This window comes from Gekko japonicus, unplaced genomic scaffold (assembly GCF_001447785.1).
Source record: "Gekko japonicus isolate JY-2015 unplaced genomic scaffold, Gekko_japonicus_V1.1 scaffold300, whole genome shotgun sequence".
Lineage (NCBI taxonomy): Eukaryota > Metazoa > Chordata > Lepidosauria > Squamata > Gekkonidae > Gekko > Gekko japonicus.
In genome coordinates, this window is record NW_015169179.1 from 895,092 (window position 1) to 910,719 (window position 15,628).

Sequence of the window (15,628 nt, forward strand, 5' to 3'; positions counted from 1 at the left end):
CTCCCAGAGACCCCCGGCGGCGCCACCCCCATGACTGTTAGCTACTGGCCTGCCTATTATATACAGAGTGACTCCAGTCCATTCTTCCCTCTAAGCTGAATGAGTGTGAGCGAGCTCACAGTTTTTAGCCTCTGGCTCACATCTTTTTGTCTTCACTCAGTAAGGATGGGGCTCCAGAGCAAACTGATTTATGCAGTAGCCAAATCACTCGCTCACAACTTTAATGCCAGTACGCTCACACAGTAGAATCTTTGCTCACAAGACTTAACAGCTTAGAGGGGGGAAGGGAGAGAGAGCAGCGCCGACTTCCCAACTCCTGCTGCTTCCTCCCCCCCCCCACGAGTGTCGCGGGTCACCCTCTTGTAGTTATATAATTCACATAATATATAACTATTATTATACATTATAGCTTATTATGTGGAAAACAGGTATTTATTCAAACTTTGAGGACTCCCCAGGTTTCCAGAAGAATCTCAAAGCTTACAATCGATGGGGGAAGGGGGAGGTAGCTGCACCCGTGTGCCTGGGTTCTCACCACCAGCGCTGCTCTGCCACTGCTATTGTTCTATTGTTGTGAGCACCGATTTTAATTGATTGTTCTATCTGGTTTTAGTGTTATGTATGGCAATTGCCTCTTGTTAGCCACCCTGAGCCCATGTGGAAGGGCGGGATATAAGTCTAACAAATAAATAAATAAATAAATAAATTCTACCGGCCGGCAGGCATCGGGGAGAACCCGGAGCTGCTAGCCTTGCTGCCTCCCCCCCACTCGAGGCCAGCAGGCGGCTCCCCCCTTCCGCTGAAGAGGCAGCAGTGTGGGGTGGGAGGGAGGGTAAGCAGGAGAACTAGATGCCTCTGCAGCCCCTCCAACACATGAGCCAGCCAGCCCACTGAGCAGGTCAGGAGATGACAGCCTGGAACAGCCCTCGAAGCAGTCAGGTGGAGGAGTGGAATGGAACACGGTGGACAGAGCGGTGGTTGAGAGGGGGGGGGGCAGTGGCCAGGCAAGCGGGGCATCAGCAGTGCTGAGAAGGGAGGGCAGTTCAAAAACCTGGGGATAACTGTCACGGTAGAGCCAGGGAGGCAGCCAGACAGGGGGAGTCACAATACAAGGTCAGCCGGGAGAGCAGTCAGCAGAGCATTAAACAAGTCCCAAAACACCAGACAAAGCCGTAGTCAAACGTTACCAGAGGTCAGAGTACAGAGAGCAAAGCCGAGGGCGTGGTCAGGTTCACAGCTGGAATTCAGGAGCCAGAGTAGTCCAAACACAAGCCGAGTCCAAAAAAGCCACAGAGTCAAACAGGAATCAAGGTGCAGAGCTTCTGGTTCTATGAACGAGGTTGCCAGCACAAATTGCTCATGGCCAGAGGCCCTACTAAATAGTGCTCTGGCCCATTAACTCATTAGCACCTTTTTGCGAGGTCCTGGCTGCTGTTAAAACTCAGGGCTCAAGGATCTCTGCCCTCTTCAATGTGCTTCTTTTCGTAGGCTAGCCAGCTCCTGACGTCTCTGATCCCTAAGTCTACTTACAGGTGAGGGAGATGCAGGTGGTGAGCGGCTTATGGCTTGCTCAATCCCAGGTGCAAACCGTCCTGTAGTTGACTCAGATTGCTATGTATCCTCCTCAGTACTTACAGTAGGTGCAGATCCTGATGCTTCTTCAGCTCTTAAAGGCACTGAATCCTCCCCTCTTAGGCTGTCAGGAGCTGGCTCTGGGGCTGCATCAAGGGCAGGCATGACAATAACAGTGTACCGGAAGGACAACCGTCATGACCAGCACATGATCCTCTACTGAGGCACTGCTGTGCAGACTTAATGATAAGTTGGATGAGAAACTCTTTGCTGCTTCAAAGACCTGGCCACGCAAAAACAATTTAGCCAAAGCGGTCCCCATGAGGTTTGCACACTGTGGATGCAGGGGAAGCAGCTATCTCTATGGTCCAACCACATCAAACTGGTTGGAAACAACAAAGACTAAACAGGCATAAAAAAGGTGCAAGTCTGTAGCTGGAGAAAGGGACAAGGGCTTACTAAAGATGTGGACCACCTTTTAATGTATACATTTTTGGAAGGGGTACCTTGTGAGGCACGAAGGTCAGCTTGAAAAGTCCTGCATTAAGTTTAGGAAAAAGATCTGCCACATGGTTTGGATTTTGCTCCCCATCACTAGAGCTAATTAGGCTGATCCAAGAGTGTCCCTGCTGATACCAAACACATGTGTGACAAATTATTTCTACGAACTTGAACCAGTGCCTTGGAGCTATATGTTAGTTCCTTCTCTGAACAGGACAGGAAAGCAGGTAGCCCAGGGACAGATATGAAATGAAAACTCTGTATATGTAAGAACTGAGGGGTTTTTTAAAGGGAGAACCCTGAATACATTATTTGGATTACATTCAAAATATGAAAGAGCAAGAATAATGCACAGACTGGGAAGTCATGGGATGGGTCCACAAACCAAACGTTACTTGCATACAGAAACTGAAGCTTTGTGCTTCTCTATGATTCCCCTTTCATCTGTTTCCTTCATGAAGCTATTGATAGCAAAGTGGAAGGTCTGTGCGTTAACATGCTGCATTTGCAATGAGTGTGTATTGCATATCATCTGCATTTACACATCTGTTATAAAGGCAACGATATTTATAAATTTACTATATTTATACTCAGTTTTTTCCAGCTGGAATGGCTCCCAAACCTGCTTACAATTCAAATTCAATGAATGGTGACAACTGTAGCCTTGAAAACAACTTGCAGAACTCTGACTAACAGAGGAGTAGAGTTTGGCATTGGGAGAGGACATATCCCTTGCCTATGCTGCAGAGACCGTACGCAGGTAGGCTATTGACATTCATCTGCTAAAACCATAGCACATAATCTGTCAGAGTAGGCTTGAAGAAAAACAGTTTGCCTTCACCTAGTGACCAAATATTCTCCCTCAAGTATGAGCTGGAGTCCTGTCCGAGTTTGAGGTCGATACAGCCACAAGAACATGGCATCTTACAGTACCCACCGGTCCCATCACTCCTTACCTCTTGGAGATGTTCCATCTGCCCCTCCAGTTTTCTGCACTGCTGTTCCACCTCACCCAGCTGATCTTGCAGTAAGTGTACTGTTTCTGTTAAGTTATGATTCTGCCTCTTGCTGTCTGACAAGGTCTGTCTCATGGAATCCAAGCGGTCCTGGCAAATAGAAGAAAGCCAATGAAACAAAATAATCCAAAATAATCCAAAGGCACTTGGTTCAGTAGACAGCGGCTGATTCCACATAGAGATTATTTTCTGCTTGAACTAAAGAACCGGAGCCTTCCTCTTTGTCTGGAGCATTTACATGATGTTGTTGTCTAATCATGCTCCAATTGGCTAATCTCTCCAGCCTGGTATGCTCTTCCTATATTGGCTTCCCCCCAGTCTTGTTGGGTAGAATGAAGTCAAGTGTATTGCCATGCCATCTGGGTAGAAAGGTGCACATTTTCAAAGATCCTGCCCACACCAGTGACATTTTCCTTCTGTCAGCCCCTCACAGCCACCATTTCCCCTGTCATGCCACTGGTGAGTTTTTGGGGGACTTTTTGTTTGCCACCCTCAAAAAGCCTTTCAGTGCTGCATTGGGGAAAAAAGAAAAATGGCCACTGATGGAGAAAAATGCACAGAAAATTCCTATGTGGAAGCTCCATTGCCACTGGACGTGCCTCTGCATTAACAGTGGCAATTAATGCAAAATGGATCATCCTTGCTGTGTGGATGGAGGCACAGCCTTTTAAAAGCATGGTTCACTAGGGCTGCAGTCTTGCTCTGCCCCTAATTAATCCAGGTTGTTTTTTTTAATAACAGAGAGTTTTGATCTTACCCTTCACCTCGTGCTCACCCCATGGTTGACTGATCAGATACAGCAGCCACAGAGTGGGGTGGTCAGGCAACTTTTTAAAATTATTTGTCTTTTGAGCATGTGCATAAGCATGTATAGGAAGCAGTGCTTCAAACTCTTGGCAGGATGGTGGCAGCTGGTGGCCAGTGGGATTGCTGGAGGAGGCTACTGGGATATGTAGTGCAGTATGGGGGAAGTGTTTTTGAAACTGTGCTTTGGAAGTTTTTAAAAGAAAAACACAGTTTTGAGAAGCAAGAGAGAGAGAGAAAGGTGTCTGTAAAAAAATAAATGCACATGTGGTGCTTCATAGCAGTGGTGCAAATATGCAGTTATGCACCTCACCAACTGCCTCAAAAAAAAAAGCCCCAAACTGGAAGGGAATGTTCAGACTTCCTAAGTGACTTGAGAGTGCAATGGATTGATCAGACGTCCGGAGATGTGGGGTGAGACTGGTGACACCAGGAAGGATTGGACTTCCCCCGGTGTCAAATAACTCTGATTCACTGGTGAGAATGGGGTGCTCATGACAGATATTACTGTTTGATCATGCATTTTAAGTCCGGAAGGGAACAGCAATGACACTGGATCAAACAGCTTGTCTGATCACAGCCTAGATCTACATAGCAACTCAACATGGCCCTTCTATACTACGTTTCCAGTTCAGCACAGTGGAGAGAGAGAACCTGCACTACAACTGTGCTCCTCCCTTTATACAGACAACTGTTCAAGATGGAACTATTTCCAGGCCTGATTTTTGCTCATTAAAGGCCAAGCCATGGAGATGGCACTGCCAAACTGTTGAAGGAATCTGAATTTTAGAATTCTCTAGGACAGCAAAGGCGCTGCGGTGGCTCAAGTGGTTAAGATGCTGAACTGCAGGCTGTGGAAGGTCAGTAGTTCAGCAGTTCGAGACCCGGGTGCCGCAAGATGGGGTGAGCTCCCGTCTCTAGTTCCAGCTCCTGCCAACCTAGCAGTTTGAAAGCAAGAAATTGCAAGTAGATAAATAGGTACCACTTCGGTGGGAAGGTAACAGCGTTCCGTGAGCCTTGGTGTTTAGTCATGCTGGCCACATGACCACGGAAACATCTTCGGACAGCGCTGGCTCTTCGGCTTTGAAACGGAGATGAGCACCGCAACCCTATAGTCGGATTCGACTGGCTTTCGAGCAAGGGAAACCTTTACCTTTTTAGGACAGCAAAAGGGCAAGATTCTACTTAGTAAAAGGAGTTCCAAAAGAGCCTGCTTGCTGACCAGGTTGTCTGCAACAAGGGGATGAGATTTTGTGGTTGCTGGTACAGCTACAGATAAAATGTAACAGCAATGGGGCTTCCATGTGGCAGGTTTCCCTGGCCCAATACCCTGGAAGTGGCTATCTCCTCTCCCTTGAGCCAACAGGGCTTTTGCAATCTTTTAAAAAAAAATGTCAACAAAATATTTTAATATCAGTATACTGTTGTAACAAAAGGTGTAGCAGGGTCTCTAAACTTCCAGCTTTCATTTCTATAAAAGTAAGTCTCTAGCTCCTTCCCTTGTTGAAGACATTCTTTTTTCCTTACATCTCTGCAAGGGAAGGAGCTAGAAACCTACTTTTAAAAAACTGAGAATTCAGACAACCTGTTATACCTATTGTTACAAAGGTACATTCATGGGTATGGTCAGACGTGCGTTGTTGCTGCTGGAGCCCTGTGGATTTAAAGTGCACGTTCAGACATCCACATCTGTATCCTGTTCCCCAGTCATTGGTGTCCAGTACTCACCACTCTCCTGGCACATTCTTTTCAGAACCTGGGAAAGTCCAAGGTTTATGAATTCCCAGCACAGTTCCAGATGTCTGGATTTCCCCCCGTGCAATCAACCCACTTCAGAAGGGAACTGTCCCTTCTGTTTCAGCACCACTTTTTTTCTCCCAGGTAGCAATATGCACATAACCCCATAAATGCCCCTGGGATTTACATCAATGCCTGTGAGCTCCTGCTCTGCAGCACCTTTTTGGGATCTGGAGCCCCCGGGGGGAGGAGGTTGGCTGCTAGTGGGAAACTCGAGGAACAATACCCTTTCTCTTGTTTCTGGGAGTTGGACAGCTTTGAAAATAGTTCCTAGTCAGGCTTGCTTTTCGGGGGCCATTTTCCTCATACGGAACTAGAGTCAAAGTCATGTGACAGCTTTCCTCTGGTGGGACAGTGTGGACAGTTGCCCACGGGGTGCGCGCACAGTGAAGCAGGTAGCAAGGGAGAAGTCTGAATGTTTCTCTCCAGAACACAAAAAACCGGATGAAATTAGAGGCGCGGTCAAAGCTCGGAAAGCATGCCGTCTTACCACACCCAATAGAATTCTAGTGCAAATTTTTTTTTAAATAAAAAGCTTCCAGTGCAATGGGAAGGAAATGGCTCCTATGGTGGCAGGGTCAGAGAAAATGGCTGCCATGTGAGCTTGAAAATCCAAATTTCCCACTCTCACAGCAGCCATCCAGGCTTTTGTCAAATCTTTCCCAAATCTTCGGAACAAATCAGGCTTGAGCAGGAGGACTTAACACATCCCTCTCCCAAGCACTATTTATATCATTGCACCTATATCGCCTGGCTCAGGATCACATCTATCAACAGGCAGTGCCTGGACATTTTTGGAACATTTGGGATCTACTACCTGGAGCAGCCGACGGTCTTGCTCAGCTGCAGTCAGGGCCTTCTGCAGTTGGGAGATGTTCTCTTGCAGGGAGGAGGAGCCAGAAGTAGCATCAGACAGTGCTTGGGATAAACTTTGCACTCTGCCCTTTAGGTGGCTTTCAGCACTCTCCGTCCTGGCCAGTGAGTGAGTCAGATGGTCCAGCTCCTGCTGCAGCAGTGCAGTTTTGCTCTCCTTGTCTCCAAGCTCACAGTGAAGCACCTGGGCCTGCTCCTGCAGGGACTGGATCTCTGTATCCCGTTCTATCAGGCTGAGGTGGGCACGCTGTAGCTCTCCTTCCACAGCTCTGCGGCTCAGCTCCAGCTTGGTGGCCCTGCTTTCTGCTGCTTCCAGGACTTCCTTTAACTTCCATTTTTCTGTCTCAAGCTTGGCCTCCTTGGCTTTCAATTTACTGACTTTTTCCTAAACAGAAAAAGAACTTCAGGACTGTATGTTCTGTGTGTATATTTCTCATACCTTAGAGGGGGACAGGAAAATGAGAAGGAGACCAGGTGTTGCTGGAGCCATATTACATACATCCCAGATGAAGGAAGAACACTTGGAATTGCTCCTGCATCTGACACAAGTTGTACGAGCATACATGTACTTATCAATGAAGATTCAGAGATGGGTGAAGTGAAAGAAGGATAGAGATGGATTAAATGCAACAATAATTTTATAACAGCAATCTTATAGGTAGCACTTCCTGAAAGGAAGGCATTTATCAGTGCTTCTGATCCCAGCAGGGACACCTGAATTGGGGGGCACTTCAGCTATTCTTCTCTGCAAGAAGCATGGAAAGCTGCCATTTGGATCAGCACTTGGGAGATTAAATCAAGAATGCAGTAAAACCAACAACAATAATAAAAACCCTGTATGGAACTGTACAAGCTAGGGTTGGGGCAATATGTTTCTTGTCAGTAGAAATGTCACAAGTTCTATCCAACTGGGAACCATGGCTGTCATACAACCAAATTGCACAGCCCAATTCAGCTTATAGTCTTGAATCCTGATCAAACTGCTGGGAAACAGTAATGAAATGGCAACCTGGAATGCCAAGTGCTGTCATTACTGGGAATAAAAAAATTCTGTACATGAGTGCTGAAATACAGGCTGGTGAGCAGCATATCCATGCCCATGGAATTTTCATTCAATGACCTGGACAAATTAGAAAATTCAAAAATGGCCCCAACTTTGATGCCTACCTCATGCACCATCAGCCAGGTAAAGACACCACCTCTCACCACACTGCCCAGATCACAATGTGAATTACAGAAAGTATTTACATGGAAACTTACCACACCACAACCTCTTGGCAGCATCCGGGAGAGAAATGGAAAGGATCATTATTTTGATGGAGACTGGGTGAAATGTCATCTGGTACTATTATCAGTTTTCATGTTAGCTCAGTGCAGTAAAACAGCTGGAGCACTGCTTGAGGTAACAGCTTAAAAATGATCCCAGCCCTTTAAAATGTTGGGCAAATACATTTAAGAACATATCATAAGAACATAAGAGATGCCAATGTTGGATCAGGCCAAAGGCCCATCCAGTCCAACACTCTGTGTCACACAGTGGCCAGAAATACCAGGTGCCATCAAGAGGTCCACCAGTGGGGCCAGGACATTAGAAGCCCTCCCACTGTTGACCCCCCCCCAAGCACCAAGATGACAGAGTATCACTTGCCCCAGAGTCCCTATCTATACCTTGTGGCTAATAGCCACTGATGGACCTCTGCTCTAGTATTAATTTGCTTTCTGATTTAGGAACCAGAATTTGTATTCTGTGCATATTAAAACAAGTTAGATTAATTTCACTTTCTCTAAAAAATGGAAAATTGATCTACTATCCTTGAGAAAATATCCTACATTATTCATGATGGAAGTACTTTAGAAGCAATCTGGTGACATGCCCTTAGATGGCTTTTCCCTCCTCAAAAAGCATAACAACAACAAAACTTACATACCTGCAGATCCCTGTTTTTTGCCTGACAAATGTGCAAGTTGTGCTCTAGGGTGACCACCTGCTCTGCACATGCCTGTCGCTCCCTCTCTGCTGCCTGAATTGTCTCCTCTTGTAGCATCAGTGCTGCCTGAGCGCTACTCAGACGTCCATCTGTTCCCCGTTTGCCTGGAGGTAAAATAAAAGTGTTTTTTTTAAGGAAACAAATTCATTGCAAATTGGGTTTTGTGCAGAATAAGGAGTTATTCATGCACTGTTCTTAATAACTGCATTGATTTATCTTCTTCCAACTTGAATCCATGTTCTGGTAATGACAGATTTAGCTCACAGTTAAAGAGGTATTAAATTAAGAAGGAAAGAGCTATGCCAGACAGCACCTGAAATGCGGAAAATAGCCAGTTTATATTCTTCCTGCCTCTCTCCCAGCCCTTCTCATATGTAAAGGTAATTAGGTTTCTATTTTATGTGACTAAGTTACACCCTTATAACCCATTAACTTCAATGGACATAGAATGGTGTAACTCTACTTAGGATGGCCCTGCACGGTTGTTATGATTAAGGCTTTGATTTCACCAGAAATTGTTTGTCATTGGTTTAGAACTACCTACACATTAAAAATTTTCTTTGAAGGTTTTAAGAATGTCTATTGTAATTTGCTTTACTGTAATGAACAGTACTGAGCTTGTGAAACTGATTTCTACCGGTACTACCGAGCCAGTTTGGTGTAGTGGTTAAGTGCGCGGACTCTAATCTGGGAGAACGGGGTTTGATTCCCCACTCCTCCACTTGCACCTGCTGGATGACCTTGGGCAAGCCGTAGCTCTTGAAAAAGAGCAGTTTCTGTCAAGAGTTCTCTCAGCCCCACATACCTCACAGGGTGTCTGTTGTGGGGAGGGGAAGGGAAAGGAGTTTGTAAGCCGCTCTGAGACACCTTTGGGTAGTGAAGGGCGGGGTATAAATCCAATCTCTTCTTCTTCTACTACTCCTGGAAGAAAACTCTAGAAACTCAGAACACCTGTAGCTCAACACAAATTAACTTAATGGTTGTATTTCTGCAACTGTTTCCTCATTTGCTTGTTTGCATTCTTTTTCTTTAATATAATGCTTTCAGTTATTCAACTCTGTTTTACCCTGGGAGTACTCAGAAGGGTTTGGACCTTAGGAACCTTGTGTAACTCTTCAGTGGTGTCACTGGAAGATAATGGAGTGGCCTTATACTATTTTTTAATTAAAATTTAATTTAATTTATACCCTGACTTTCTCCCCAGTGGGGACCCAAAGCAGCTTACATCCTTCATTTGACCTTCATAACCAATCTGTATGGTAGAGTAGGCTGAGAGTGTGTGACTGGGCCCAAGACGAACCAGCAAGCTTCCACGGCAGAGAGGGGATTCAGACCTGGGGCTCCCAGATCCTAGTCAAGGACTCTAACTACTACACCATATTTCATGTATACATGTGTGGAAGATAGCTATGCGTGCAGGGGGAGCAAATAGTATGTCTTGTCCCAGGGCCCCCAAAACTTAGCTGTGCCACAGCAATAGGAATTGTGTGAGGCAGGCAAGCAGGCATAGCCCCCCTACTTCATCTCTTTCTTAGAACTGACTCTGACAGAACTCACTGGTAATTTAAGACTCTGCCCCCCTTTCTTGAGACAAGGACATGTTAAGCCATCCTGCCCTTTTAGATTGTAAGGGACTGGACAACTTCTGAATTTTGTCCAGAACCTAAAAACACTCTCCTAGCATCAGGTATAAGCAGATGGCAATAATGTGTATTTTAAAAATTCTCTACTATACTTTTCAATAAGAAGCCCTTCGGGCAGTTTTCATATTAAAAAAAAATTAAAGGACCCAGTAAGCTTTCACCATAGACCAGTGATTCAAACGTGTGTCTCCCAGATTCTAATCTAACACTTTGGGTTTCTCATTTCTAATCCAAAAGAGTTTACTCTCCAGGTTCCCAAACCACTTAGTTAACTAGTTGGTGGCAATGACTATTGAGATGGAAGGTACAGTCAGGGTTTCAGTATTTCTCCTAGTGTGTTTACTTTGTCCTTGCGAGGCCTAAATCTAAAGAGTTATGTTTACACTGCATGGATCCGTTTCCCCCATCCCCTGTCCTTTCACACACACCTTCAGTGATATTATTTCAATGATATTATTCTCAAAGTAAGATGGGACAAAACCATGTGTTATTAATCGCCACAACAACTTGATTTCACAGTGACAAAGCACTTATTGCCTGCACTTGCAGGTAAGGAAATTCTAGCTTTTATTTTAAGAAAACCTTGAAGTGCTGCCATTTTGAGCCAAGAAGCAGCAGGAACAGGAATGGGGATGTTTACCCTTTTCTTCCAGCTATTATTCCACCTAAAATGGCCCTTCCAAAGTTGTTCCTCTACCCCAAGATTCATGGGTAAACAGACTTCTGGAGATCCATTGGTGGAAAAAGTAGCTTGGGAGAGAGTGATTTTGAACAGAAAAAAAAGGAAGAGTTAAGCATTCCTCTTCTGATCCTGCTGTTCCTCTACTCAAACTGACAGCCTTTGATGGCTGCTTTTCACTTAAAACCAAGTTGGGGGTTTCATTACAATCAGCACAGAGATCACACCTGTAGAATCTTCCCTGGCCAGCAAACAAGAATGCCACATTCATATGAAAAGCAAGGAAAGCATCCCCTGTTCTCCAAAGAGATAGAGAAAGGAATGAACTAAGAGGAAAAACATTAGAACATGCCTTCTTCACAGTCTGCTAAGACTTTCTGAAGCTGCAAGATTCGATTCTTTGTCTGGTCACGGTCGGACTCCATTTCACTTATCTGACGGCTCATATTCATCACCTGAATCCTCAGGTCATCCTGGGAAAAAGGGAGGTAATCATACGGTTAGTATCTCTAGTCTGTGAACAAGGAAGACAGAGAAATACAATGAGGAGTAAGATACTGCATGTTATTGTTTTTTAAAAAATCATTTTGCAATTTCTAGCCTGTCACATGGCTCAAGACAACTTACAGCATTGCCAAACATAAACCTAACTCATTATTCTAAAATTGAAATCAATAAGTAAGTATAACATTAATTTTAAAACAGCCTTAAAATGATGTCAATTTTCAATGGATGACATAATAAAAATCAGGCGGTGTGGCCAAACATCTGTCAGTTTTTTAAAATAAAAATGAGAAAGAACTGTCCTGATGGATTTCTCTGGGGTGGGAATCCACACAGGGATGCCACCACCAAAGAGGCCTTGTCCCAAAGGATCTAGATTCAGAAAATGAAGAGCCTCTGAGCAAAGCCTTATCTGATTAGTTTAGTGTACAGGGAGGTTATATAAAATTTGATCCAAAGAGTTTTTCTTCAACTGACAAAGCTGGTTTTAGTAGTTTAGATTGAAAACCTAAATTGCTTATTGTGGCAGAAATGGATAATACATTTTCAGAAATATTTTGAAATATTATAACTTTAACCTGTCCTTAAGAGCACAAATATACCACTGGTTGTATAAATCATCTTAATTTCAGTGGCAGACAGTATTCTTCAGCAAGTGTGTTAATGGACATGCCTGTTCAAAGGGAGTGGACAGCCTATTTCTAGATTTCACTGAACTGGTAGTTTACACTGCCTCTGAACCCATTTTAAATGCTAGGTCACCACCTTTGAACATGTGAATAAGGAAAAATGCCTTTGAGAATGTGCAGATGGCCTTATCTTTAGCATTCAACAAATGTAGCCAATCAATCCACATAATATCTGGGACTGGTATGCAGTTTTCTAGAGCAGAAAATAAAGTTTAATGGCAAACTTGAAACGGATACTTTTCATTTTATCAGTTAAGGTCCTCCTTGAGACCTCGGTCTAAATCAGGGGTCATTTGGGGGGGGCGCGGGGGGACGCCATCCCCCGGGTGAGGTGCGGGAGGGCGGGGCCTAGAGCTCCCTGCTGGTGCCCGCTGGAGGTCGCCGCCGGCTGTGGGGAGGACACACTTCCGGTGATGTCAGGGGGTGTGGCATATGCTAATGAGTTATGCTAATGAGTCCCCCTAGCTCTTTTTCTACGAAATGACCCCTGGTCTAAATAATTTAAAAGACATTGCCAAAGCATTTTCCTCCTTTCCTTTCAAGCCTTTAAAAAACTATATTCCACATTTCTTGCTAGTCTGCAATCCCTGTGTACTTTTCCTTGAAAGTAAGGTCCATTGCACTCAGTGAGACTTACCTCTGATGGAGTTACAAAAGTGTTAACTCAGTTGATGCTATTGACTGTAGCTGTTTTGGTTACCGCAAGCTAACAATCAACTACAGCATCTCAGTGGACAAGGCAGAGAAGGAAGGAATGCCTTAGATTTTATACAACCCAGAAGGAATTAACTGATTTCTCCATTTGTCAGAAAGGCCGTTGGATGATCTGGTGCTACAATTATTATGACAGCCCATGTTTTTTAAATTATTCTGGTACAGTATAAATATTTATGCATTTTTACAAGAGGCATGCTTTTGAGCAATAAATAGCACATGACAGAGAAAGGCTGAACTGCCCTTGGATGTTGCTAAACATATGTCTTGGGAGTCAACTTGGGGTCAAACTGAGCTAGGTTGGCTCATGTGATCCAGCAGAGCAAGAGCTGGGATAGCCTGACGGGCTGCAGTGCCAGGGACATGAACTGGGTCCCTGAAAGAGCCTCCGCACACTAGGGGTTCTGTGCTGAGTCCTGCTTCATACCGTTCTTCATACTCATCGAAGTATTGATGCATTCCTTGAAAATATTATGCCTTCATAAAGTCTAAAGATCCTTGCTAACAAACAATTCTGTGCCTGTCATAAATCTGGTATCCTTGCACATATTTACTTAATTTGCATACTTTGTTCATGTTGCAAAAATCTTTTGCAGAAATTTGGATTTTCTCCCCCCACACACACACTTTTTGACAGAGAGCTAGGATGTGGACTGAGGAAAGAAAGCTTGGGACCTTTAGATCAAAATACTAGCAACAAATCTAAAAAAGTTAGATTTCACTTTCCCCTTCCCAGTTATATTGTTGACCATTTGTATTGCAATCTTTTCAAACTGGAGCTCTATACAATTTTTATATTTTTCTTGTACACAAGGAGAAACGTACCCATTTTACAGATAACTGTAGATAACTGAGAAGAGAATCTTTTCCCCAAACTCTCCCAATGTGTACAACCTGAAGCAAGACAACTTCCAGACGCGAATGTAATGTTCTACACACAAATACACCAAACCCAATGTGTTTTTATGTGCTTCTAAGTACACCTGTCTTTTAAAAGCCCGTATATAACATTCAGTGTCATATATTCCACAACTTGCACCATGATAAACATATATTCAAATTGTTTCACATCTTGTATAGAATTATGCCAAGATTCTGCTCTGTTGTGTGGCATAAAATGAATCTCTTTTCCTGAATTAATTGGTGCATTGCCTTTGGGATCTAACATGGCAGAACTAACCTATTCCCTATACCCACTTAAAAGTCACTGAATAAAATCAAGAGAAGATTAGATAGGTTTTGTATGCACAGAACTCCCCAGGCATCTAAGAACACATCCAGAGATTCTGATAGTTATTGGTAACACCCTTAAAGCTAACATGGCACTGGAAAAGCAGCATGGCATGTTATCTTAAATGAAGTGCTTGGAAACACAAGCCTCAGAAGTGCTTGCACGTGCACGGAGAAGGACAGAACAGACTGTGTTGCAAGTAAATGAATTTCTGAAGCCACCCTGTTTTCTTTGCTATGCCAAGGCTAATAATAGCAATTAAGGTGGGGGACACACATGATGATTTCTATCAGGAAAGTGACTCAGAATGAAAGGGTTAATGTAGCAAAGTAAGGTGGGGGACACACATGATGATTTCTATCAGGAAAGTGACTCAGAATGAAAGGGTTAATGCTACCATGTCCCAGTGCTGTGGCCTAGATCCAAACTGTGTCCAACTGCAACTGCCTTTCAATAAAACGTTGGGGGGGGGGGGTGATCAGTAATTATGCCATGACACATCTAATTGTGTCCTAAGTCTTTAAAATTCAATAGCCTCAGGACAGAATTACACATTACATTTAGGTCTGTGATCCTTGTAACCAACTTTTCAGAGTTTTTTGTGCTTTTTTATAACACAGGCTTTGGAGCTGCAATCTGAACAGGGGAAACTGCTGCACGGGGGTGGGGGGAGGTCTTACTTTCCCCTTTTCAGTCCATCAGTGTCCTCGAGCTGGTTTCGGCTTTGCTGTGAAAGAACTGCAGTCACGAGTAAGTTTTCTCCAGTGGGGATCAAAGAAGTTTGGGAATAGTAATTTTCACTGGGACAATGAAGCAAGAGGGAAGAGATTGTATAGCCCTTCCTTCCTCTTCCTCCCTCCCACACACTCCAGCAACTGGCCTGTCTCTGCACAAATTGCAGTCCCAGAGGCTACACTGCAAAAAGTGACGAAAATCTATAAAAGGTATCACCAGTTATGCCCATAAGTACTTAAATGCTATGGATTTCTGAAAGGCCTCCAGCCTAATTTGATACAAGCTTGTTTATAAAGTTCACTTTGTTCAACAGGACTTTCAAAGGAACTATGCACAGACCTTTTGTTGTTGAATTTGCAAAAAAAGAAAAAGAATAAACAATGGAAAGAGCCAAAAGAGGTTTTGTCACTCACCCTCTCTCTCTGAGTATCTCGTAGCTCTTGAAGGAAGCCCTTCAAAGCATCTCGGACTACTTCCGGGTCAATTTCACTCGTGCTATGCTCACCTCTGAGAGGAGATGTCTGCTTACATGGGGAACGTGAGCGGCTCCTCTCAGGAGATCCAGTGTGGGAGGCAGGTGTTTGTTGGCCACTGGTTCCTGTGAAAATACAGCATCTCCATCTTTAAGCCCAAACTTAAAACATAACCATAAATTAGGGCCCAAATCAATGTACAACAGCAGAAGGAAAGCAATACTATAGGCATTCTGTGATTATATTATTATAAGCAATGGATTTAGTACCAAGCCATGAGAATCCATCATTTTGAGTACCAAGCCATGAGAATCCATCATTTTGAGAATCCATCCATTTCTAGACCTTAAGATGCAAAGATAGTCTTGAACATATGTGGACAGTAGCTGATGAAATCTCAGAAGCCAAA

General features: G+C 44.0%; 1 protein-coding gene across 1 annotated transcript in view; it reads right to left on the reverse strand.

Annotated features, from left to right (window-relative positions):
* CROCC2 (ciliary rootlet coiled-coil, rootletin family member 2) overlaps window positions 1-15,628 on the reverse strand; it is a 126,530-nt gene that overhangs the window by 11,058 nt on the left and 99,844 nt on the right. Inside the window, exons 29-33 of the mRNA XM_015416057.1 lie at window positions 15,160-15,344; window positions 11,226-11,346; window positions 8,492-8,655; window positions 6,508-6,948; window positions 3,030-3,179 (exon numbers count right to left, since the gene is read on the reverse strand). Coding sequence (XP_015271543.1) covers window positions 3,030-3,179; window positions 6,508-6,948; window positions 8,492-8,655; window positions 11,226-11,346; window positions 15,160-15,344 — 1,061 coding nt within the window. The remainder of the gene's footprint in view (window positions 1-3,029; window positions 3,180-6,507; window positions 6,949-8,491; window positions 8,656-11,225; window positions 11,347-15,159; window positions 15,345-15,628) is intronic.